General features: G+C 44.5%; 2 protein-coding genes across 5 annotated transcripts in view; one reads left to right on the plus strand and one right to left on the minus strand.

Annotated features, from left to right (window-relative positions):
• Positions 1 to 8027, minus strand: part of LOC137431420 (integrin beta-1) — a 125200-nt gene extending 117173 nt beyond the window's left edge. Inside the window, exon 1 of one of the 3 annotated variants that reach the window (XM_078781999.1) lies at positions 7635 to 8027. In XM_078781999.1, coding sequence (XP_078638125.1) covers positions 7635 to 7661 — 27 coding nt within the window. In that variant the 5' untranslated portion in view covers positions 7662 to 8027. Of the gene's footprint in view, positions 1 to 6654; positions 6698 to 7634 lie in introns of those variants that run through there. The other 2 variants (XM_078782001.1, XM_068122719.2) reach the window with 2 other exon arrangements.
• NDUFS1 (NADH:ubiquinone oxidoreductase core subunit S1) overlaps positions 6679 to 26506 on the plus strand; it is a 50192-nt gene continuing 30364 nt past the window's right edge. Inside the window, exons 1-7 of one of the 2 annotated variants that reach the window (XM_068122722.2) lie at positions 6679 to 6842; positions 8579 to 8663; positions 9221 to 9309; positions 9423 to 9530; positions 9638 to 9714; positions 9806 to 9887; positions 21480 to 21610. In XM_068122722.2, the coding sequence (XP_067978823.1) occupies positions 8585 to 8663; positions 9221 to 9309; positions 9423 to 9530; positions 9638 to 9714; positions 9806 to 9887; positions 21480 to 21610 (566 nt within the window). In that variant the 5' untranslated portion in view covers positions 6679 to 6842; positions 8579 to 8584. Of the gene's footprint in view, positions 6843 to 7620; positions 7714 to 8578; positions 8664 to 9220; positions 9310 to 9422; positions 9531 to 9637; positions 9715 to 9805; positions 9888 to 21479; positions 21611 to 26506 lie in introns of those variants that run through there. The other variant, XM_068122721.2, reaches the window with a different exon arrangement.

Raw genomic sequence — 26506 nt, forward strand, 5'->3', positions numbered from 1 at the left:
TTTGGCCTATGTTGACCTTGCGACCTATGTTGATCTAAAAAAATAGCTGGTGTTTGAATTCAGTTCGCTGATATGAAAATCCTATTCAAGTTTCAAGTCAATCAGATGAAAATTGAGGATTTTAGAAATTTGAAAAAGTGGTTGACCTTTGGCCTATGTTGACCTTTTGACCTCAATAATAAATAGGATTCTGTCGGACCACCAACTCTACTATTTGGTGAAGTTTCGTGAAGATCGATTTAAAATTGTGACCTGCAGGCAAGTATAATTGAGCAGACAGACAACACACACACACACACACACACACACACACACACACACACACACACACACACACACACACACACACACACACACACACACACACACACACACACACACACACACACACACACACACACACACAGAGTTCTAAAACGTGTTAGTCACACTAATTCAAGAAACGGCAACAATTTATTACTTGCAAAATCGAAGATTTTTCAAGTATATTGGTTGGTCTTGTGCGTTATTACTTGGGGGAATTTTTTTTCTTTGACAAGTATGTTGATCACTCCGGTTTGTGTGTTTGTTTGTCTGTCCACTCACTTATACTTGTAGGACGGGGAGATTTTGAGGTCAAAGGTCATCTGGAGGTCAAATTTCTAAAATTGCCATTTTTGATCCGACTTATTGAAAATTGGACAGCATTTGTATATTGAGTCACTAAATTGGAAAACCAACTATTTTTGAGGTTAAAAAGTCAAAGGTCAACTCAAGGTCAAACTTCCAAAATCATCAATTTTCATCTGAAAAATCGGCACTTTTCATCCTATTGACCCAAGCTTGATCAAAATCGTCAATATTAATCTTGATGAAATGGACAATTTGCTGGATCAATGGCAACCTTTTTGGGGGGAAGGGGGTGGATTTTGCAAGTACCGTGCTCTGCTTGACGTCTTCTTGTTTTAATTACCTAAGTATACATGGTTAATGAAAAATTGTTCTTACTAAATATGTATTTATATATTAATAAGAAATCGATCAGTGACGACATTCCTTGGACTATTGTGGATGCCTTGACTCTGTTTTTAAAAAAAACCTCCTTCTAATAACTTCTGAACACCCATTCTATAAAATAAACTATATGGTATTCATAGAATACTTACCCTGCGCAGTCAACTTGTTGCGAGCCAACTCTTCTGTTTATGAACATTTTTTTTCTTTGATCCAATATGGCTGCCAGACCACGTGAGCGATGACATCATAAATTTATATTCTCTAATATAATTGTTGCATAGATCACGCTCATTACATTTCAACCTGATCAGACTAAGCATTGTCCCTGTAGAATTATGACGTCATAATTATGGCACCAATGACGTCATCGTTAACAACACCTATTCCACATATGGTGTTCTTTACAATGAGCCATGTTTCAATTTTTTCCATGCAGCGGTTTTGGAGATATAGAGGTGCAACATTTTTCGGTTTTTCCAAGATGGCGCCTGTACCACATGACCTATGACGTCATGATTATTAAAATATTCTACAGGAGGAGGCGCTCCTATGGTGAAAATTTGGTGCCCATCAGACCAACAGTTGCTGAGAATTTTTTTTTTTTAATGTTGTTGCATAAGTGTTGCGCTTGTCGATTTATGACGTTATGACGAAGGCACCAATGAGATCATCATTAACGTATCTTATTCCCCAAGGGGAGTTCTTGACAATGAGCCATGTTTCAATAATTTTTTTCATTGAGTGGTTTGAGAGATATAGAGGTGCAACTTTTTTCGATTTTTTCCAAGATGGCGTCTGTACCACGTGCCCTATGCCGTTATAATTATCATTAAAAAATTCCACAGGAGGCGCCACACATATGAAAATTTCGTGTCCAATTTCAGAGGGTGCTCTTTTTCAGGATTTCAGAGGGTGCTCTCTTTTAGGATTTCAGAGGGTGCTCTCTTTTAGGATTTCAGAGGGTGCTCTCTTTCAGGATTTTAGAGGGTGCTCTCTTTTAGGATTTCAGAGGGTGCTCTCTTTTAGGATTTCAGAGGGTGCTCTCTTTTAGGATTTCAGAGGGTGCTCTCTTTTAGGATTTTAGAGGGTGCTCTCTTTCAGGATTTCAGTGGGTGCTCTCTTTTAGGATTTCAGAGGGTGCTCTCTTTCAGGATTTCAGAGGTCGCTCTCTTTTGGATTTCAGAGGTCGCTCTCTTTTAGGATTTTAGAGGGTGCTCTCTTTCAGGATTTTAGAGGGTGCTCTCTTTCAGGATTTTAGAGGGTGCTCTCTTTTAGGATTTCAGAGGGTGCTCTCTTTTAGGATTTCAGAGGGTGCTCTCTTTTAGGATTTCAGAGGGTGCTCTCTTTCAGGATTTTAGAGGGTGCTCTCTTTCAGGATTTCAGTGGGTGCTCTCTTTTAGGATTTCAGAGGGTGCTCTCTTTCAGGATTTCAGAGGTCGCTCTCTTTTGGATTTCAGAGGGTGCTCTCTTTCAGGATTTCAGAGGGTGCTCTCTTTCAGGATTTTAGAGGGTGCTCTCTTTTAGGATTTCAGAGGGTGCTCTCTTTCAGGATTTTAGAGGGTGCTCTCTTTTAGGATTTCAGAGGGTGCTCTCTTTCAGGATTTCAGTGGGTGCTCTCTTTTAGGATTTCAGAGGGTGCTCTCTTTCAGGATTTCAGAGGTCGCTCTCTTTTGGATTTCAGAGGGTGCTCTCTTTCAGGATTTCAGAGGGTGCTCTCTTTCAGGATTTCAGAGGTCGCTCTCTTTTGGATTTCAGAGGGTGCTCTCTTTCAGGATTTCAGAGGGTGCTCTCTTTTAGGATTTCAGAGGGCGCTCTCTTTTAGGATTTCAGAGGGTGCTCTCTTTCAGGATTTCAGAGGGCGCTCTCTTTTAGGATTTCAGAGGGTGCTCTCTTTCAGGATTTCAGAGGTCGCTCTCTTTTGGATTTCAGAGGGTGCTCTCTTTCAGGATTTCAGAGGGCGCTCTCTTTCAGGATTTCAGAGGGTGCTCTCTTTCAGGATTTCAGAGGGTGCTCTCTTTCAGGATTTCAGAGGGTGCTCTCTTTCAGGATTTCAGAGGGCGCTCTCTTTTAGGATTTCAGAGGGTGCTCTCTTTTAGGATTTCAGTGGGTGCTCTCTTTTAGGATTTCAGAGGGTGCTCTCTTTCAGGATTTCAGTGGGTGCTCTCTTTTAGGATTTCAGAGGGTGCTCTCTTTCAGGATTTCAGAGGTCGCTCTCTTTTGGATTTCAGAGGGTGCTCTCTTTCAGGATTTCAGAGGGCGCTCTCTTTCAGGATTTCAGAGGGTGCTCTCTTTCAGGATTTCAGAGGGTGCTCTCTTTCAGGATTTCAGAGGGTGCTCTCTTTCAGGATTTCAGAGGGTGCTCTCTTTCAGGATTTCAGAGGGCGCTCTCTTTTAGGATTTCAGAGGGCGCTCTCTTTTAGGATCTCAGAGGATGCTCTCTTTCAGGATTTCAGATAGTGCTCTCTTTCAGGATATCAGAGGGTGCTCTCTTTTCGGATTTCAGAGGGCGCTCTCTTTTAGGATTTCAGAGGGCGCTCTCTTTTAGGATTTCAGAGGGTGCTCTCTTTCAGGATTTCAGAGGGCGCTCTCTTTTAGGATTTCAGAGGGTGCTCTCTTTCAGGATTTCAGAGGGTGCTCTCTTTTAGGATTTCAGAGGGCGCTCTCTTTTAGGATTTCAGAGGGCGCTCTCTTTTAGGATATCAGAGGGTGCTCTCTTTCAGGATATCAGAGGGTGCTCTCTTTTAGGATTCAGTTTTGTTTTCTCGTTGCGACGTGCTTTCCTTGCATCGTCGTGTACCCGTTGGGTCGAGTTCCAGTAGGGTTTCGTACCCGGTGATTCGTGTATCCTTTCGGTTGTGTACCTTTGGGGTCTTGTTTCCTATCGTGTGCGTTTTTGCTGATTCGCACACCGATTGCTGCGGCCATGCTTGTAACATGAGGGAAGGTCAGTCGCGCGAACACAAAGTCGAGCACGTGCAATGAGAAGGGAATTTCACAACAGGGAATATGAACTTGGGCCATTCATCTGGGTTTTCCACCACGTTGGCGGTTTGTAAGACAACAACCTGCTAATACTATCAACATTATAACTACAAGCGCATTTAAGTACAAAAGCACACAGTTAAAAAAATGTGTTAAAATGTAAATAAATATTTCATTCCTTTTTGCTCATTAATCATATTAAATAACAACACATTATGAGAGTAATCTATTTAGTAAACACAAACTCGAACGAACATTTTCAGTGTTAATAACAAAAACTAACAAACTCCGACACTGTCAGCATTGTGTGCCTCGCGAGGGTAAGACCGAACATAAGACCGTCCATTGTGGCGGCAACATGGAGTGAGGTCTGCACTATTAACCAATGATGGCTGCACCATGTGAAGAATACACTTTGTCTCAAATTCCTCACCGATAACTCATCCCAACCGAGCTTATTGCACTCATTTCACAAGCCCTGTAGGATTGAATAGGTATCTTCTTCACGATGCATCATCATGTTGGGATTCTTTTCTGGGCTCGCCATGCTTTCTTTATCGATTATAAAGTGACAGACAAATCTTTTGTACAGCTGGGGAGCCTTCGCACAACTATTACAATGCTGAAGTGGTACGTAGGTGTACGGTAGGTATGGGGAGGAGGGGAGCAGGAAGATGGGGAGGGGAGCAGGAGGACTGGGGGGAGTTGGCAGGAGGATGGGGATGAGGACAGGACGATGGGGTCGGGAGGGGAGGGGAGGGGCTCGGGAGGGGAGGGGAGGGGAGGGGGAGCAGGAGGATGGAGAGGGAAGGGGGAGCAGGAGGATGGAGAGGGGAGGGGGAGCAGGAGGATGGAGAGGGGGGGAGCAGGAGGATGGGGAGGAGGTGCAGGAGGATGGAGAGGGGAGGAGGAGCAGGAGGATGGAGAGGGGAGGAGGAGCAGGAGGATGGAGAGGGGAGGGAAGCAGGAGGATGGAGAGGGGAGGAGGAGCAGGAGGATGGAGAGGAGGATGCAGGAGGGTGGGGGGGAGCAGGAGGATGCAGGAGGGTGGGGGGGGGAGCAGGAGGATGGGGAGGAGCAGGAGTATGGGGAGCGAGGCAGGAGGCTGGGGAGTAGAGCAGGAGGATGGGGAGCGGGGCAGGAGGGTGGGGTCGGGAGGGGAGGGGGAGAAGAGGGGGAGGGGGAGCAGGAGGATGCAGAGGGGAGGGGGAGCAGGAGGATGCAGAGGGGAGGGGGAGCAGGAGGATGAAGAGGAGAGGGGGAGCAGGAGGATAGAGAGGGGGGGGGGGAGCAAGAGGATGGAGAGGGTGAGGGGGCAGGAGGATGGGGAGGGGAGGGGTGCAGTGGGAAGGAGATGGGAGGGGGAGCACGAGGAAGGGGAGGGGGAGCAGGAGGATAGAGAGGGGAGGGTGACAAGGAGGAAGGAGAGGGGGAGCAGGAGGATGGAGAGGGGAGGGGGAGCAGGAGGATGGAGAGGGGAGGAGGAGCAGGAGGATGGAGAGGGGAGCAGGAGAAGGAGGATGGAAAGGAGAGGGGGAGCACGAGTATGAAGAGGGGAGCAGGAGGATGGGGAGGGAAGGGCAGGAGGCTGGGGGGGGGGGAGGATTTGGAGCGGAGCAGGAGGATGGGGGAGGAGGAGCAGGAGGATGGGGTCGGGAGGAGAGTGGAGGAGAGGGGAGGGGAGGGGGAGCAGGAGGACGAGGGTAGGGAGCAGGAGGACAGGGGTGGGAGTTGGCAGGAGGATGGGGAGGGGCAGGAGGACGGGGGGGGGGGGAGGGGAAGTTGGCATGACGATGGGGAGGAGGGCAGGAGGATGGGGAGGGGGCAGGAGGGTGGGGAGCAGGGCAGGAGGCCGGATGGGGTGGGGAACAGGAAGGAGCAGGAGGATGGGGGTGAGCAGGAGGATGGTGGGGGGAAGCAGGAAGATGGTGGGGGGAGCAGGAGGATGGGGGGAGGGAGCAGGAGGGTGGCGGGGGGAGGAGGAGGATGGGGTGGGGGAGAGCAGGATGATTGGGGGGGGGGGCAGGAGGATGGGAGAGGGGAACAGGAGGATGGGGAGGGAGCAGGAGGATGGGGAGGAGGCGAGCAGGAGGCTGGGGTCGGGAGGAGAGTGGAGGGGGAGCAGGAGGACGAGGGTAGGGAGCAGGAGGACAGGGGTGGGAGTTGGCAGGAGGATGGGGAGGGGCAGGAGGACGGGGGGGGAGGGGAAGTTGGCATGATGATGGGGAGGAGGGCAGGAGGATGGGGAGGGGGCAGGAGGATGGGGAGCAGGGCAGGAGGCCGGATGGGGTGGGGAACAGGAAGGAGCAGAAGGATGGGGGTGAGCAGGAGGATGGTGGGGGGAAGCAGGAAGATGGTGGGGGGGGGGGAGCAGGAGGATGGGGGGGGGGGGAGCAGGAGGATGGGGGGGAGGGAGCAGGAGGGTGGCGGGGGGAGGAGGAGGATGGGGTGGGGGAGAGCAGGATGATTGGGGGGGGGGGGCAGGAGGATGGGAGAGGGGAACAGGAGGATGGGGAGGGAGCAGGAGGGTGGGGAGGAGGCGAGCAGGAAGATGGTGGGGGTACCAGGAGGATGGGGAGGAGGAGCAGGAGAACGGGGACGGGGGAACAGGAGGACAGTGAGAGGCAGCAGGATGAGGACATGGTAGATCAGGGGGAGGGGTAGGGGTTCAATTACCAATAAGCTTGTACAGCGCTCGCCAGTTGGCTTCAGCACTCGAACGAGATGGTCGATAACCCAGGAATGGTTTTCTTGGCAAGCTGATTAGTAATGGAACATACCCCAGGAGAGGAGGATGGGTGTGGGAGTTAATTTTCCAATGTTAACTTTCTCAAGATGAAGGGCTTCCTGCCGGGGCTCCTCAGGTACCATTAATTGCTACTTCGAATTCGTCATCGTCGACTTTTTCATCAAACATACTGACGGAAGGACGGTTTTGAACCCCTGTCAGATGCGTTCATGCAACCGAATGCTGCACACCGAAGCATTGTGATTTTTTCCGGGGAAAATCTGACGAAGTCGCAGGGGAATTGACGAAAGCAAAGTTTTAAGGAATTAACCTTGAATCTACCCTATCAGAAATATCGGCATGCTAAGATGGCCGCCAGCGCACTTCAAATAAGCTTCACTCGCGCTAATGGATAGAGATGCACGGCGCATTCTTCTTCTTTTTTACGGTTTAATGGCGCTTTCAGAGCCGCGAGGCTCTATATACGCCACGCACCCTAACATCCAAACAAAACAAAACCAGGAGGTTTACACTAGAAAACTAGAGACTCAAACTCCTAACCCCGTATCTTTGATGAACTTTAAAGCACGGCGCATTGCGCCTCCAGGTGTATTATAAGACCTCCGTGTAGGCATTCAATATACTCTATTGATTTTTTTTTCATTCCACAGGTGAGGATCACCGAGGTCTTATTATAAATATAATTATAATACCTTCGTGGGGGGCAGACACAGCGACGTAATAAGTAGATGCTCGCAAAGAATATGGTTTTGGAGTAATTTTACAAACTAGTTAGGAAAATAAGTACTCGTACCCCAATAATCAATTATTATTGCGTCCCCGTGTAATTCACTTGGATATGAAGTATAAACAACAACAACAAGCAACCACCCAAAGAATTGTTTACAACGAGGAGGAAGTGACGTACCGGAAGTTTCTGCCAACTGCCATCCATATTCCATATTGCCAGTTCTTGTCTGAGGGAATACGAGGGTCAAGGATTGGAGGTTGTTATCTGTTTCGTACCTTGTGTGACGTCCCGATGTATCCTGTTAATGCGCTTGTAACGTTTGAATAATAAATACATTTTGATCACAATCCTCGGTCAGTCCCAAAATCCACGGAGCCCTCAGCTGCGCGGTGCGCCCCGTCCTTGGGCTTGAGACGCCGGCGTTTTTTAGTTTTTTTTAGTAACGGACTGAGGCCGCTCCGAAGGTGTTGTCGGCTTTTCAGAACTCCGCTGCCCGTCTACTCACCCATTCCCGGACCCGTGACCACATCACCCCCGTCCTTTACAAGCTTCACTGGCTCCCCATCTCCCAGAGAATCCAGTACAAAATCCTCCTCTTGACCTACAAAGCCCTCCATAACCTGGCCCCATCCTACCTGGCTGACCTCCTCTCCAGACACACTCCCACCCGCAACCTCCGCTCTGCTGGTACCAACCTCCTGACCCCCCCCATCCGGACCAAATTTAGATCCTGGGGGGACAGGGCCTTCTCCATCGCTGCTCCCACCCTCTGGAACTCGCTACCTCACACCATCAGAGACTCCTCCTCACTCACCACATTCAAAACATCACTCAAGACCCACCTGTTCAACACTGCATTCAACATTTAACCCACAGCATCTAACCCCTGACTATCTCCTCTCCTTCTCCCTCCTTTGTGCTTTGAATATTTCCCTATTGATTCTTCTTTTTTTGCAATTGTCTTTATGTTTTGCTATGCGTTATGTTTTGCACTCTGTCAAAGCGTCTTTGGGCTTCCTGAAAAGCGCTATATAAAATAAATGCATTATTATTATTATTATTATTTAATCGACGGTCTTCCATTGTGTGTGGTTGTTGTACCATTTTGTTTTACCCTTCAGGTTAACATGCTGCGGTTGAGCCCCGCGAAGGTTCTGTGTGGCCTGGAATCGAGCTTGCGATGGCTGCCCGTACTCGCACAGCAACGTGAGTGCACATTAAGGGACGCAGTTACCCCACAACAAACCTCATCTCCACAACCAAGTGGCCATTGTCACTGTGTGATGGGTCGGGGTAGGGGGTGGGGGCTTTTGCAGGTGTATAAGGCATAGCAGCACAGCCCCCATACATGTTTTTTGTTTTTTTTGTATACCACATCGAGGCTCGTGTAAGAGCTAACATTGGTCATAACAAGACAAACTGACACATAAAACATATGATAAAGGGAGCGCGAGACAAGATGGAGAGCAGGGACATCGGGAGATCTGTGGGAGGGAGAGGGCTTGGGGAGGGGGGTGGGATATGTAAAAAAAACCAAAAAACACATGGACACTGCTCGGACTTCCAGGAAAGAAGTTGGTATTTCAAAAAAGTGGATCTGGGGTGAATTAACGGGGGTAGAAAAGATCAAGGTTTTGGATGGGGGAAGATAAAAGATGGTGGTGAACAGCTGTTCTTCAAGATAAGATCATTAGCAGGAGGTATTTCAGTTATATGTACAAGTGTAACATACACACGTGCGTTATTTCTCCTGCTGTTTACAGTCCATTCGAGCAGCAACCACAGGAACCTCATTGAGGTTTTTGTGGACGGTGATCCTGTGATGGTGGAACCTGGCACGACAGTCCTGCAGGTTTGCCTCACCTCTTATAGTATGTCTGTGTTTGTATTTGTCGTGGGAACCTGCTCCAAACCTTTGTTCTTTTGTTAATTTCGTTTGTTGTTGTTGTTGTTGTTGTTGTGCAGGCCTGTGAAAAGGTTGGAATTCAAATCCCTCGATTCTGCTACCACGAGCGCCTCTCCATTGCCGGAAACTGTCGCATGTGTCTCGTTGAAATAGAAAAGGCACCGAAAGTATGTTCTAACAGTGGAGTGCAGTCTGAGGTCACTCGGCCTGAATGATCAGAACAGTAACCACCGTATGATCCTCATGGTGGATGTGTTGTGTTGTGCATTCCCAGCCTGTTGCTGCTTGTGCAATGCCCGTCATGAAAGGCTGGAACATCAAACCCGATTCTGAGCGAACTAAAAAGGCCAGGTGTGTTTATGAACGACACACTTAGATGTACCTGAAGGTAACTTTTGAATGCTTTGTTAATTTTTACACTTCCATTGGTGTATGCCCTCAGGGAAGGTGTTATGGAGTTTCTTTTGGCAAATCACCCTCTGGATTGTCCTATCTGTGACCAGGGCGGCGAGTGTGACCTTCAGGTACGTCATGGGAAAAATATCCAAATGTGTGATTTATTTTTTGTGTCTTTATGGTTTATTTTGGTCAAGGCTCTTCCCTTCAGATTATTTCATGTGATTTGATTGGCAGTTTTTTTTTTTTTTTACATTGACATAAAGATGAGCTTGTACATGAATCACGTGACATGAAACATCATGAAATAATGAAACATCATGAAACATCAACATCAAACATGAAACATCATCAAACATGAAACATCAAACAAACATCAAACATGAAACATCAAAACATGAAACATCAACATCATGAAATAAACATCATGAATGAATCATGAAACATCATTTTACTTTTACATCAGTTACTCTCATACCTGACTCGATGGCATTGTGGTTAGAGCAGTGGCATTGTGGTTCGATCACCCGCTCCGACAGTGGGAGGTCTGCGGTTTCATTCTGACCCTGGCATATTCTTACCAAAGACTTTTAAAATGGTACGTGCAGCCTCCTGACTTGATATTCAGCATTTAGAAGCTCGAGCATGGGGGAAGCCCTGTGTGTTTGCATCCCATAAGGGCTGGGGGAAGGAGGCTATTTCTCCCTAATTGGCCCCACTTACGATGGAGACAAAAGTGACGTCGCAAGATGGTGTCTCCGGCACACACAATACTCCAGGAAGTTGCGGCAATGTTCCCCGAGTCACAGGCTGTGTTTGTATGAAGTCAAGTTGTCTGATGTTGTTTAATTTCTCTGTCTACATGTAACAAACAGCTCCTCCATGAGCCTGAGAACCTGTAAAAAATAGTTTTACAAGAAAGTTAGTTAAATACAGAGAAAAACATGTAGTATATGGGATTTGAACCTGTATTCCCTCTCTCAAGAGCCAGGGATTCAGATGAGAACGGTCCAGCCCAACCCAGAATTGAAAGGTACCTCAAAGTAAAGATTAAAATCCTATTATCAAGCAGCAAATGATCTATCCTTTAAATGTTCAAACAAGTTTTTCATAACGACTGTACACGTCCATGTGAAGTCTTGTTATTTGAATTATGGACACACATGATATGCAAGAGTCTTCACAAATACGATTAGGACATGAGGACTATCGCTGGCACCCTGTCCAAATTCCTGCTCTATCCTACAGGGGGCACTACGTCAGCAGCACAAACCGCACCCTCAGCAAATGATGCAACCAGCAGCCTTGTGCTACATACAAAAGGAAATGGAGCAGCACATTAGGAAACAATATAACAATCAACACTGTGTGTGGGATTTGAACCTGGGAACCCCAGCATCATGAAATGCATGTGCTCAGATTAGAATAAAATCAAATTCGAATTACCCTTTAGAATCACCCTTTCGACTTACCCTTTAGAATCACCCTTTAGAATCACCCTTTAGAATCACCCTTTCGACTTACCCTTTAGAATCACCCTTTAGAATCACCCTTTCGACTTACCCTTTAGAATCACCCTTTAGAATCACCCTTTCGACTTACCCTTTAGAATCACCCTTTAGAATCACCCTTTCGACTTACCCTTTCGACTTACCCTTTAGAATCACCCTTTAGACTTACCCTTTAGACTTACCCTTTAGACTTACCCTTTAGACTTACCCTTTAGACTTACCCTTTAGACTTACCCTTTAGACTTACCCTTTAGACTTACCCTTTAGACTTACCCTTTAGACTCACCCTTTAGACTTACCCTTGAGAATCACCCTTCAGAATCACCCTTCTGAATCACCCTTTAGAATCACCCCTGAGAATCACCCTTTAGAATTACCCTTTAGACTCACCCTTTACCTTTACACTTACCCATTAGAATTACCCTTGAGAATAACCCTTTAGAATTACCCATTAGAATTACCCATTAGAATTACCCATTAGAATTACTCATTAGACTTGCCCTTTAGACTTGCCCTTTAGACTTGCCCTTTAGACTTGCCCTTTAGACTTGCCCTTTAGACTTGCCCTTTAGACTTGCCCTTTCGACTTGCCCTTTCGACTTGCCCATTAGAATTACTCATTAGACGTGCCCTTTCGACTTGCCCTTTAGACTTGCCCTTTAGAATTACCCATTAGAATTACCCATTAGACTTGCCCTTTCGACTTGCCCTTTCGACCTGCCCTTTCGACCTGCCCTTTCGACCTGCCCTTTCGACCTGCCCTTTCGACTTGCCTTTTAGACTTACCCTTTAGACTTGCCCTTTAGACTTGCCCTTTCGACTTGCCCTTTCGACTTGCCCTTTAGACTTGCCCTTTAGACTTGCCCTTTCGACTTGCCCATTAGAATTACTCATTAGACGTGCCCTTTCGACTTGCCCTTTAGACTTGCCCTTTAGAATTACCCATTAGAATTACCCATTAGACTTGCCCTTTCGACTTGCCCTTTCGACCTGCCCTTTCGACCTGCCCTTTCGACCTGCCCTTTCGACTTGCCTTTTAGACTTGCCCTTTAGACTTGCCCTTTAGACTTGCCCTTTAGAATTACCCATTAGAATTACCCATTAGACTTGCCCTTTCGACTTGCCCTTTCGACCTGCCCTTTCGACCTGCCCTTTCGACCTGCCCTTTCGACTTGCCCTTTAGACTTGCCCTTTAGACTTGCCCTTTCGACTTGCCCTTTCGACTTGCCCTTTAGACTTGCCCTTTCGACTTGCCCTTTCGACTTGCCCTTTAGACTTGCCCTTTCGACTTGCCCTTTAGACTTGCCCTTTAGAATTACCCATTAGAATTACTCATTAGACGTGCCCTTTCGACTTGCCCTTTCGACTTGCCCTTTAGACTTGCCCTTTAGACTTGCCCTTTAGACTTGCCCTTTAGACTTGCCCTTTAGACTTGCCCTTTAGACTTGCCCTTCAGACTTGCCCTTCAGACTTGCCCTTCAGACTTGCCCTTCAGACTTGCCCTTCAGACTTGCCCTTCAGACTTGCCCTTCAGACTTGCCCTTTAGACTTGCCCTTTAGACTTGCCCTTTAGACTTGCCCTTTAGACTTGCCCTTTAGACTTGCCCTTTATACTTACCCTTTGGAACCACCCATTAGCATTACCCATGAGAATTACCCTTGAGAATTACCCTTGAGAATTACCCTTGAGAATTACCCTTGAGAATTACCCTTGAGAATTACCCTTGAGAATTACCCTTGAGAATTACCCTTGAGAATCGCCCTTGAGAATCGCCCTTGAGAAACGCCCTTGAGAATCGCCCTTGAGAATCGCCCTTGAGAATCGCCCTTGAGAATCGCCCTTGAGAATCACCCTTGAGAATTACCCTTGAGAATTACCCTTGAGAATTACCCTTGAGAATTACCCTTGAGAATTACCCTTGAGAATTACCCTTGAGAATTACCCTTGAGAATTACCCTTGAGAATTACCCTTGAGAATTACCCTTGAGAATTACCCTTGAGAATTATAGTGTCAAGTAGTCTTGACACATGGCCTTGACACATGGCCTTGACACTTGGCCTTGACACTTGGCCTTGACACTTGGCCTTGACACTTGGCCTTGACACTTGGCCTTGACACTTGGCCTTGACACTTGGCCTTGACACTTGGCCTTGAGACTGACTTAGCCTTGAGACTTATCCTCGAGACTTAGCCTTGAGACTTAGCCTTGAGACTTAGCCTTTAGACTTAGCCTTGAGACTTAGCCTTGAGACTTAGCCTTGAGACTTAGCCTTGAGACTTAGCCTTGAGACCTAGCCTTGAGACCTAGCCTTGAGACCTAGCCTTGAGACTTAGCCTTGAGACTTAGCCTTGAGACTTAGCCTTGAGACTTAGCCTTGAGACTTAGCCTTGAGACTTAGCCTTGAGATTTAGCCTTGACACTTAGCTTTGAGACTTAGCTTCGCTTAAAATGAAAAAAATTCTCACATCCGAATACATATTCAGATCTTCACCAAAATCCATTCAATTTGTCCTTGTCAGACACCCAAACTGTCCACAACCTTTTGAGATATCCTGCTATATATAGTTTTTGTCCTTATCTCCAAATGGTGAAGAATGAATGATCGTTTTAAGGCCATTTCCCAATGGTGAAGAATCACTTTAAAAATTCTTGTAGCCGGATCCAAATCCGGATCTTCACCAAAATCTAATCAGTTCCTCCTTGTCCCATACACTTCCTCTCTGCCAAATTTCATCCGAATCCGTCCACAACTTTTTGAGATATCTTGTTCACAGACAGACAGAGACAGACAGACAGACAGACAAATGAAAAATCTGTGAGAGACCGAGGACTTGCCGGAATGTACTTTTTTATCGGCCATTTTGGATCATTAAAAGTAAATAATGACCTCTGCCAAAGTTCAAACAATGTGGGTTTCATCTCTACATGAGAGAGTTCCACATAGCTATTTGGGCGGTGTATAAGCTAACAGATCGCTGTCTCCATCGATCTTGCCAAGGCTGTAACGCCTATCGGCTCAAAATCCTTTTAACTGTTGACTTGGTAGTTTTTACAATGAAGGAAACACGTATCGGGAGTACATACGACATAGCGATTGTGAATGTGACAGCTCTGAGGCGTCTTTCGCATTGCATCACAGTGACGGCGAGCACCAACATGGCGGCTGTGAGATTATTATTGAAAAATCTAAAGATACTGTTTAGATTTTGATGATTTGCGTGTGATATAATTTAACGGATGTTTATATAAATGGTTTAAAATAAAAACAGCCTTCAATTTCTGATATTTTGCCTTTTCATTTGGGTCTCCCAATTGAAGCCCCGCCCATAGGGCTGTACTGTAGCTGGTTCGCAAAAAACTATTTTCACGTTTTGGCTGACCTTGAGCTTGACCTTGGGCCTAGAGAGTTAAAAATTGGGCAAAGTCTATTCCAGGGCAAGGCGAATATGTGTGTTAAGTATGGTGATGCTATGTGCAACGATGTAGACGTAGTACTGCGCACAAACAGACAAACAAACAGATGAAAAATCGGTCAGAGACCAAGGACTTGCCGGAATGTACTTTTTTTATCGGCCATTTTGGACAAATATGGCGGCCGAACCACGTGACCGATGACGTCATTATTTGTTTTCTAAACTAATTTATTTGGAGTAAACGCTTTTCCGAGAGATTGATAAACCCACAACCAGGCTATGTTGCATGCTTCATGAACCCTTTTTCTCAGTAGTTGATTAATTTGCAAAAATGAACAACTAGAGCAGTTTATGATAAACTCTAAAAGCGCCAGCCCAGTGCGCTTGTGCTTTGGAAATTTAGAGTAGCCCGGGAGTGAAAGGCGCGGACCTCGGTCGATACAATCCATCGGACCCTGGAGAGGTGCAAATGATTTATGAGAGCATTGCATTCCACAGCATTCACGAGTGAGAAATGTGAAGTGGGGGCAGCCGCCCGTAAGAGAGAACAGTATTCCATGAAACTATGACCAAAGTCGTTGGCCGGCTGTGGAGGGTTCGGGTTATCAAGGAGAACATCACGCCAAAATCTTTCAAGGCTGTCTTTGAAAGGCCAGCTTTGCTATGTCGTCTTTCCAGGAGAAGACATGGCCGATTGTGAGACCACCAAGTTGGAGGACTGAACGACTTCTAGTGGCTCATCAATGTAGTAATAAGATATTTGTATGACCGATTCTGGTACCAGCCATCATGAATAATACGGGCGTTCTCCGTCAATTGCCTCTCCACTACACATCTCACGATAAAGCTTCATAAGAACATGCAGGGTAAGAAACAACAGAGTACAAGCGATCAATCGGCTTTCATGATGAAAATCATTCAAAAATCGATCATCCGTGCGGATGGGGATCAAAGTTAGCGAATAGAGATATGCTCAAGATGTTCTCTTTAGTAAGCCGATTAAAACCAGGTTAACTCTTGCATTAGCGATGAGAGATATGCTCAAGCTGCTCCATTTAGTAAGCCGATTAAAACCAGGTTAACTCTTGCATTAGCGAGTAGAGATATGCTCAAGATGCTCCATTTAGTAAGCCGATTAAAACCAGCTTAACTCTTGCATTTGCGATGAGAGATATGCTCAAGATGCTCCATTTAGTAAGCCCATTAAAACCAGGTTAACTCTTGCATTAGCGATGAGAGATATGCTCAAGATGCTCCATTTAGTAAGCCCATTAAAACCAGCTTAACTCTTGCATTTGCGATGAGAGATATGCTCAAGATGCTCCATTTAGTAAGCCCATTAAAACCAGGTTAACTCTTGCATTAGCGATGAGAGATATGCTCAAGATGCTCCATTTAGTAAGCCGATTAAAACCAGGTTAACTCTTGCATGAGCGATGAGAGATATGCACAAGATGCTCCATTTATCAAGCCGATTAAAACCAGGTTAACTCTTGTATTAGCGATGAGGGGAGGGTTGGGGGGTTTTAGATACAGCGAATTCATACTTGACAAGGTCATGAATTCAAATGCTGGCGGAAAACAAAAAATCAACAGGAAAATCTTGAAAATGAGAATATATGTTTAAATATCCCGGTCTGAATAACCACACCAGTGAACAGCAACCACGGCCTCCGTGAATCCTCCATTACATTTCCTTGGTGACAAACATGTCCTGCCTGGCAATGGGAGAGGAGCTTTCAAATTCATTTTTCAACAAAAACAAACAAACCGTTTTGGACCTTTAGGGATATGGTAACCTCATTTTGAGAGCCCTTTTGAACCACATCCATATGAGGTTCTTCTTTTGAGATCAATCCATCCAAAGGATGAGGTTGTTTAGCCAGCTTCAACACTAATCGATTAATGTAATATTGGGAGACCACAAGCTCACTCTGTTCACTCTATGGGAGATAACGTTGTGCTCGACTGATCAGGTATGCAAATTGGCCTCATCAGCAAACATCATTGGCCTCATCAGCCTGGTGTTGGCTTAGTGGTTAGGGTGCCGGCTTGGGATCCTCTGATCCTGGGTTCGAACCCCAGTCGATCGCTGAATTAATGCCACGGGGGTTGACTCAGCCTGTCATCCTTCTGAGGTCGGCAAATTGAGTACCAGTTCACTGGTAATTCCCTGTGTGTCGCAAAAGGTGACTAACAGGGTTGGTGGCAGGAAGGGCATCCGGCCGTAAAACATTGCTTCAAAAAGGGGACCATGGTGCCCGAAAAAGGCCAACCCCTGCTCTGCGGGGAAAAATGGCCTCTAAAGGTGGTTCTTTTCTTCTTTCAGCAAACAAACCGACTGATCAAACGCCTGATCAGATCCAGCTCCTATAATTTTAAAAGTGATTCTTCACCATTGGGTGATAGGGCCAAAAACGATACAAAGCAGGATATCTCAAAAAGTTGTGGACGGATGGTTTTGATTAAATGCGATTCCGTATTGTGATTTTTCTGGTCTACTCTGGGATACAAAACGTAGACTGTTCACCTAGCGGAGGTATGTTCTCCACTGAGTGCCGTTCTAGTTATTATGTTACAAATATGACATGATGGTTAATAAATACGTTATTAAATTGATAATCCTTCAGACATTTGTCTGTGCAGACGTGCACCATTAACATTGACAGACGACTGCGGGCAAATCGACTCCCCAAACACAGCAAGTGAAATCTCATTTAAATTCAATTGAACCTCAAATTCATAAAATGTTCATTTGTACAATGAAATTTTCTTTTGATTTAGCTCACGGTTTTTTGAGCCTTCCTTGCCTACCATCCGTAAAACGATGCACAATATTCCTTAATGACCATGGAATTAGATTATAACCAGTGTTTTGATGCAATAACATGTTATTGGTACTAGAACGGTACTCAGTAGAGCGCATACCCCTGCCAGGCTGAATAGCTAAAGTGTTGTATCCCACTGATAGGCCGTATCTGCATCCGCACCTGAACCAAAATCGAATGGGCTTGGTCTTGTCACCTACCCAACTTATCCACCAAGTTTCATCCGAATCCATACAAAACTTTTGGAGATATCGTGCTATATATCGTTTTAGTCGTATCACTCAATGGTGAAGAATCACTTAAGAATGATCAGATCCGGATCTTCACCAAAGTCCAATCGATTTGTCCCTATCACGCACCCAACATGTCCACCAAATATCGTCCAAACCCATCCAGAACTTTGACAGACAACAGGGGGGGAAAGTTCTGTCCACATTCAAAGTGTCCAAAGCTCTGTCTTCCAAGTTTTTAACGCTATCTAAGGCTCTTCGTGGAGCTGCCACACACATCTTACTCACATGGACATACAGCCAAATAATCGAGACAACACAACTGTTTGACGGGACAAATATAGCAGCACTTCCTGGGGAACACTGGGAACCAGCGACGCCACAATAATGCTGCAGCCTTTCTCACCACACTCAGCGGGGCATATCCTAAAGGGGAATTTCTTCCTCCCCATATATGCCAACCTACTAGTCAAGTAAGCCTATGAGTATGCTAACCCCATATATGTCTGTTCTCTATCCTTTTAAATGTGAACATAAAGCAAGGAAGCAGCACGCATCATTTTAAGTCTTTGAAATGACTTGACTTGGGTTTGACCAACTGAGCTCCAAGACTTGAAGAGGACACTAAACCATTACACCATCGAGTCTAGTGATGAGATCTTGTTCCTCATCTGCATAAGATCTCTCATGTTCCGAAAAAAAAACTTCCTTTTAACAGATGACTCTACATTGTGACGTACAGTACGTCATGGCGATGACAAGCAAACAGCAGCAGTGCATCACACTCTGCTGATCTGGAATCGATTACATTCAGGTCTGATATAATCAAATGAAATGTCCAAGTTCCCCGCTCCCTTCCTCTCTTGACAAAGCAGGACGGACCATTTTAAAACTATTTGATACGACTCGGACAGGGTCAGAATCGAACCGCAAATCCTCAGACACAGAGCAGACACTATAACAACATTCCCACAGAGTCTGCTGTTACAAGTCAAGAAATCCTTTTTTTTTGGTTCCCCAAAGAAATTCAACGATCTTCTCTTCAACCGATCGATACGAAACTTCACATCTCTGGAGTGGGACCATTCATACTTGTGAAGAAGTTTCCCTATAGAAATAAAATGGTAGGCATGAGCCAATCAAAACTGACAGTTTTATCAGTTTATATCGGTTATAGGCCCAAGTGATATTTGTATGTTATAGGACCAGAACGATTATTTAAACACGTGGCCATATCCTGCGAATCTTTCCTTAGAAACCAATATGGCATTCACTGTAACTACTAGAACGGCACTCGGTAGAGCGCATAGCTCCACCAGGCTGAACAGTTTGTTTTGGATGCCACTGATAGGCCAGATCTGGATCCGGACCTGAACAAAAATCTAATCACCTTATTCTTGTCACCTAACCAACTCGTCCACTAAGGTTTGTCACAGCTTGTCCACAACTTTTTGAGATATCATGCCATATAATGTTTTTGGTCCCATTTCTCAATAAATAAATAAATACTTAGTAATAGTGGGGCAACTTAGCATAACAATTGTGCATTTTGTGAGGAAAGCACCAAATTTGGCACACTAGTAGACTATCATATTATGAAAAGATCTGGATATTGGGCCATCTCAGATTCAGAGATTTGATTTTTGCAAGATTTCGATTCGATTGGGATCGAAGAGAACACCTTCTTCGTCTTCTGTACAGTGAAGTTGCCAGCCCTGAATTCTCTGGCTACATCTGGGTGCTTCATTGGGAGTGTAACCATGTCCCTCAGGTGAACAGGGACCCACCTGGCATAGTGTGTGTGGTCTAAGGCATGGAACCATGGGACCAGTTCCGTCAGGGCATCAAGGTACATCGTGAATGAAGCCTGCCGCAGAGAATGCACGTCGACCAGTACCAACATCTCTAGTTCCAGCACAGTTGCCCAGTACTGAAAGTTGGGAATGTCTTCTCCTCTCTGGTGACACCAGTCTTCGAACCCAGGCAGGTCTTCTGCATCGTCAGCATATGTCATACAGTGGCGTTCATACGCACGGTGTTGCAGGATGTGCAGTGCCGCTGCAGTGATTTGATGAGCTCTTCTTGTGCGGGTGACGTGGGCGGCTCGCAGGAAGGAGTCGGCCGTCCCTGGCGTTGCAATCTCAGCTTGCAAATCTGCAAATCTTGCAAAAATCAAATCTGAATCTGAGATGGCCCAATATCCAGATCTTTTCATAATATGATAGTCTACTAGTGTGCCAAATTTGGTGCTTTCCTCACAAAATGCACAATTGTTATGCTATATTTAGCTTAGCTGCCGGACTCTAATTGAAAAATTCTCGCATCTGAACGAAAATCTTCATCAAAATCATGGTGCTTTATGGCACAGGGTTTGTAAGAGATCAAAATTGAGATGAAGGCACTTTATATTTATTTTATTTTATGGAAAAGAACTTCCTCTCCTTGCCCTTCTCTAACACAAAAGCCGAATCGTTTGAAAGAAGTACTTGTGCGCATTTTAAGAAGCATTGACATTTCGTATTCACTTTGTTTATGCGCGCCTTCACGGCGGCGTGCCGAATTCCCAGCCTAATTTGAAAGAGCTTCCAGGGGGCCGATATTTGCAGCAGAAGAAACGAATAATATAATAAGAATGACTGATGTTAACTGAACAAGAAAGAAATGATAATGATGTGTTACTTACCCTCACGGTAGAATTAACAAGTCCTTTTTCGAATTCGGAATGCGTAAAGACACCACATTATGCTCCCACTGAGGCCTGTAATGTGGCTAGAAGTTGATTAACATAAATAAAGTTTATTACACATATTGTTAACGAGATTAAAGTTAATTACATATATTGCAAATCGTTTCATTTTCATCATTTTCAAATAACCCCATGATATGTGGGCGAGTGGTGAGCTTGTGGTAGATTGTGCTGGGATAGTGTTAACTCCCATGCCACGAACCCTGGACTAGTGGCTCCTGAAGGCGTTTGGCAGAACCTGCTCCCGCAGAGAAATTGAGACACTCGGCCTCTTCTCTCATTGCAGACAGGTTGGGTGCCTCTCTGTTTTCTACCGGTTGCCATAGGCCTTGCTCCCTCTGTTCTTTGAGCCATGCATCCCTCCAGCATGCATGCCTGCTTCCAATCACCCCTCCTTATTCATCCTCCAAAATCTAGGCTTTGTGCTCGTCTCTCATCCATTGTTCCTATTTTCTCCTACCTGTGGAACTGCCTCTGTGAGTCATTACCATCTCACCATTTCCTCCAAGGCTGCGAGTTGGTGGTACACTGCCATCCCATCTCGTAATCTATCGCTGATAACGATATTTTTTATCACCCTGTTAACCAAACTCACACCCACCTCTTTTACCTGCAGGTCTGTGTGTCTGTCTTTCTGTTTACCTGTGTGCATCAGTCTGTCTGCCTGTCTTTCTTTCTGTTTTTGTCTCTGCAAATCTGCCTTTCTATCAGTTTGTCCCTGCAGATGGGATAAAATGTTGGAAGCACATTGGGGTAAAGGGTCATGTTCCAGGCATGGAGAGAAGACCAGGGCTGAAGGAAAGGGGGGGTTCAAAATTCCACTTAGTTTGTACTTTATAAATATATATAATCCGTAAAGCATAATTCTTAGTGTACATTTAGATTTTCCCAAGTGCTGCTACATCACTGTTATTGGCGAAGTAGATATTTTAGGTATTGAAGTTGAATCTCGTCGAAGTCTGAGCCTTTGCCAATGGTGCCATTTCCAGGACCAGTCCATGATGTTCGGCAGTGACCGAAGTCGCTTTAGTGAGATGAAACGTGCCGTGGAGGACAAGAACATCGGACCGCTCGTCAAAACTATTATGACTCGCTGCATTCACTGCACGCGCTGCATCAGGTGGGATTACGCTTCCGCATCATCTTCTGAAGGCACACACACGTTGCACAAAGCACGGACCCTTGTATATTGCATCGACTTTGACCCCTTGGGTAGGCAGCATTCGTTAAGCAAAGCGGCACACCGGTCCAGCTGATGGTTACAAAAGCGATGTTGGAAATTTTCTCCAGGGTAGGCTGTGCAGATGGTTTCTATATTTAGTTTAATACTAGTTTTTATTACTTTCAAAATTGAAGATTTTTTCAAGTACATGTATATTGGTCGGGGGCGTTGTGTGTGTGTGTGTGTGTGTGTGTGTGTGTGTGTGTGTGTGTGTGTGTGTGTGTGTGTGTGTGTGTGTGTGTGTGTGTGTGTGTGTGTGTGTGTGTGTGTGTGTGTGTGTGTGTGCTCACTTATACTTGCCGACAGGTCACAATTTTAAACCAAACTTCACCAAATGGTAGAGTTTGTGGTCCGACAAAATCCTATATATTTTTGAGGTCAAAAGGTAAAAAGGTCCACATAGGCCAAAGGTCAACCACTTTTTTTCAAATTTCTAAAATCCTCGATTTTCATCTGATTGACTTGAAATTTGAAAAGGATTTACAAATCGGATAACTGAATTCAACCACCAACTATTTTTGAGATCAGCATAGGCCAAAGGTCAACCACTTTTTTTTGAATTTCTAAAAATCCTCAATTTTCATCCAATTGACTTGAAATTTGAAAAGGATTTACATATCGGATAACTGAATTCAACCACCAACTATTTTTCAGATCAACATAGGTCACATGGTCAACATAGGACAAAGGTCAACCACTTTTTTTGAATTTCTAAAATCCTCAATTTTCATCCAATTGACTGGAAATTTGAAAAGGATTTACATATCGGCTAACTGAATTCAACCACCAACAATTTTTGATATCGGCACAGGCCAAAAGGTCAACATAGGCCAAAGGTCAACCACTTTCTTTCAAATTTCTAAAATCCTCAATTTTAATCCGATTGACTTGAAATTTGAATAGGATTTTCATTTCAGCGAACTGAATTCAACCACCAACTATTTTTGAGATCAGCATAGGCGAAACAGGTCAACTTAGGCCAAAGATCAACAACAATTTCAAATTTCTAAAATCCTCAATTTTCATCCAATTGACTTGGAATTTGAATGCGATTTTCATATAGGCTAACTGAATTCAACCACCACCAATTTTTGAGATCAGCCTAGGCCAATGGTCAACAACAATTTCAAATTTCTTAAATCCTTAATTTTCATCCGATTCACTTGAAATTTGAATGGGATATACACATCAGTTCATTGAATTCAACCAACAACTATTTTTGAGATCAGCATAGGCCAAAAGGTCAACATAGGCCAAAAGTCAACAACAATTTCAAATTTCTAAAATCCTCAATTTTCATACAATTCACTTGAAATTTGAATGGGATATACACATCAGTTAACTGAATTCAACCAACAACTATTTTTGAGATCAGCATAGGCCAAAAGGTCAACATAGGCCCAAGATCAACCACCTTTTTCAAATTTCTAAAAGCCTCAATTTTCATTCAATTGACTTGAAATTTGAATAGGATTTTCATATCAGCCAACTTAATTCAACCACCAACTATTTTTGAGGTTAAAAGGATGCTCTACTGAGTGCCATTCCACATTGTTCTGTTTTGCCAAGTGTCGATCTATGAGTGATTTTTCATCTGTCTATCACCGGCCTACAGGTCACAATTCTAAACTGATCGTCACGAAACTTCACCAAGTTGTCTAGGTCGTCCCAAATGAGAAGCTTATTGATTTTAAGGTCAAAGGTCATCTGGAGGTCGAATTTCTAAAATCGCCATTTTCAATCCGATTGACTTGAAAATTGAATAACATTTGTATATTGAGTCAATAAATTGGGAAAGGAACTATTTTTGAGGTCAAAATGTCAAAGGTCAACTCGAGGTAAAATTTTAAGTCATCAATTTTCATCTAAAAAGCCGTCAATTCTCAACCGATTCGCTTGAAAATTGAACAGCATTTGCATATCGAGTCACTAAATTGGGAAACATACTATTTTTGAGGTCAAAAGGTCAACTGAAGGTCAAACTTCTAAAATCATTTTTCATCTGAAAAATCGTCACTTTTCATCCTGCTGACCCGAGCTTTGATCAAGATCGTAAATTTTAATCTTCATGAAATGGCCAATTTGCTGTATCAATGGAAAACCTTTGGGGGAGAGGGGGGGGGTGGATTTTGCAAGTATCATGCTCCGCATGATGTGTTTTTGTTTATTTATTGCCTCTGCCACCAAAGGTGGATGGAGGTTATGTTTTTACCCCTGTCTGTCTGTTTGTTACTTACAAAATCGAAGATTTTTCAAGTACAGACTTGGCATTTAATATGGAATTATTTTTTTTCTTGACTTGGGTTTACTTTCTGAACTCAGTATATCAATCTGGTGAGTTTCTTTTACCCTTCGGTGATGTCTTTGTTGAAAGAACCATGTCACTGATTGTCTTTCGCAGCAAGAAGTCAATAACAGGATAATATCTCAGGTCGCGTTACAAAATGTAAGGGCAGGTACATTTGATGATTGGCTTCACAATCGGGTATATAAGGGTTGTTGCGTTCTGTATTAGTGGAAAACAACTGCTGCACGTCTACAAAAGTTATTGCCGCTTCCTCTGGAGATGGTCCGTCAACTTGACAATGCTGTTTGTCATGGAGTGGTGGCTTTACGAAATTCTGGCATGAAACAGCGTGCTATTGCTCGGCAGTATGGCATCACTCAAGGTCAGGTGTCAAAGATCCTGAAACGAAATGCTCAGAGGGGTGTCCCTACTCCAATACCGAGGCCAGGACGTCCACGCAGAACCACAAGGAGAGATGATCGCCAGCTGCACCGGTTAGTCTGCAATGGCCATACCAAGTCAGCTAATCGGCTTAGGGCTGAGTGGCAGCAACTGACAAATGTGCCTGTATCCAGAAGGCTAGTCAACCAACGACTGGTTCAAGCAGGCTATCGTGCCAGGCGTCCCCTGAGAAAGCCACTCCTGACCAGACAACACAGCCAGCGCCGATTGCAGTGGGCCAGAGAGCACCGTCAATGGCAGCCAGGACACTGGAATCACGTGACCTTCAGTGACGAGTCTAGATTTCTGGTCTATCGTCAAGATGGCCGCGTCCGAGTGCACAGACAAGTGCATGAAGCCCACAACGAAGATTGTATAGTGCCAGGAGTCCAAGCTGGAGGTGGTGGGGTGACCGTTTGGGCTGCTTTTCATGCAGGGGGCAAAACTGACCTGGTTGTTCTGAATGGAAACCTGAACCAGTTCAAGTACAGGGTCATTCTGGAAGAAACATTGCTTCCATTTGCTCGTGCAGCCTTTCGAGGAAACTTTGTCTTCCAAGATGACAATGCACGGCCTCATCGTGCTCGCATGATCCAACACTTTCTTGCTGACCATGGTTTAGAGCATATGGAGTGGCCTGCCATGTCCCCGGATATGAATCCGATAGAGAACTTGTGGGCAGAATTAACGCGTCAAATCGACAACTTGGTCCAGCAAGCCTGTCTGTGCGTGAATTGCAACAGGCTATTGTCACTGCATGGCAAGCGATTCCTGTCCAAACCTTGGCAAATCTCGTGAACAGCATGCCTCGACGTGTACGTGCTCTCCTGAATGCTCGTGGGGGTTACACGAAGTACTGAACTGTAATTTTACTGTCCGTAATCCCAGTCATAATTTAGCTTTTGTTTTTGTTGAAAATTTTTTTGTCTAATGTGCAAAATAAAGAGATACTTCTGGAAAGCGTCCAGAAGTTTAACACAGTACTGTCCATGAATTGAGTTCGATATGAGTTTACATCACTTTCAAGGATCAAACTATTTGCTTTGAAATGTCAAATGTGGTTTTTGTTTCTTTTAAAGTTCACATTAACAAAATCTAGAATAATTTCAACATAATTCCAATGAACTTTTGGTTCTAAGTCATCTTGAAAAGTAAGTTCACCCCCACAAAAAAAATATTCCATATTAAATGCCAAGTCTGTATATTGGTCGGTTGCGTTTGTTATTCTGTCTGTTTGTCACCGGCCTAGAGGTCACAATTCTTAACCGATCGTCATGAAACTTCACTAAGCTGTAGAGGTCGTTACAATTGAGAAGTCTATTGATTTCGAGGTCAAAGGTCAACTCGAGGTCAAACTTCCAAAATCATCAATTTTCATTGGATTTACTTGAGAATTTCAAGAGCATTTACATAGATAGTCCCTCACTGTATTGGGAAACCAACTATTTTTAGGTCAAAAGGTCAACTCGAGGTCACACTTCCAAAATCGTCAATTTTCATCTAAAAATCATCTTTTCATCCTATTAACCCAAGCTTTAATCAAGATCGTCAATTTTGATCTTGACGAAATGAAGAATTTGCTGATCAATTGCAACTTTTTTTCGGGGGGATTTTGCAAGTATTGTGCTCTGCATGACGTCTTCTTGTTTATTTGTTTGTTTTTAAACAAGATATATCAAAATGTTGTGGATGGATTCGGACGAAATTTGGCAGAGAGGTAGCATATATGACAAGGACGAAATGATTAGATTTTGGTGAAGATCCGGATTCAGATCCGGCTCGTATAATTTTTTAAGCGATTCTTCACCATTGGGTGATGGGGCCAAAATCGATACATAGCAGGATATCTCAAAAAGTTATGGATGGATTTGGACGAAACTTTGTGGACAGATTGTGTGTGTGACGAGGAAGAATCGATTAGATTTTGGTGAAGATATGAATATGGATTCGGATATGTGAATTATTTAACCTTTTTAAAGTGATTCTTCACCATTGAGAGATAGGGCCAAAAAGGATACATAGCTGGATAAAAAAAATTAAAAAATAAATCTCAAAAAGTTATGGAC

Source organism: Myxine glutinosa, chromosome 7, assembly GCF_964187855.1.
Source record: "Myxine glutinosa chromosome 7, kmMyxGlut1.1, whole genome shotgun sequence".
Classification (NCBI taxonomy): domain Eukaryota; kingdom Metazoa; phylum Chordata; class Myxini; order Myxiniformes; family Myxinidae; genus Myxine; species Myxine glutinosa.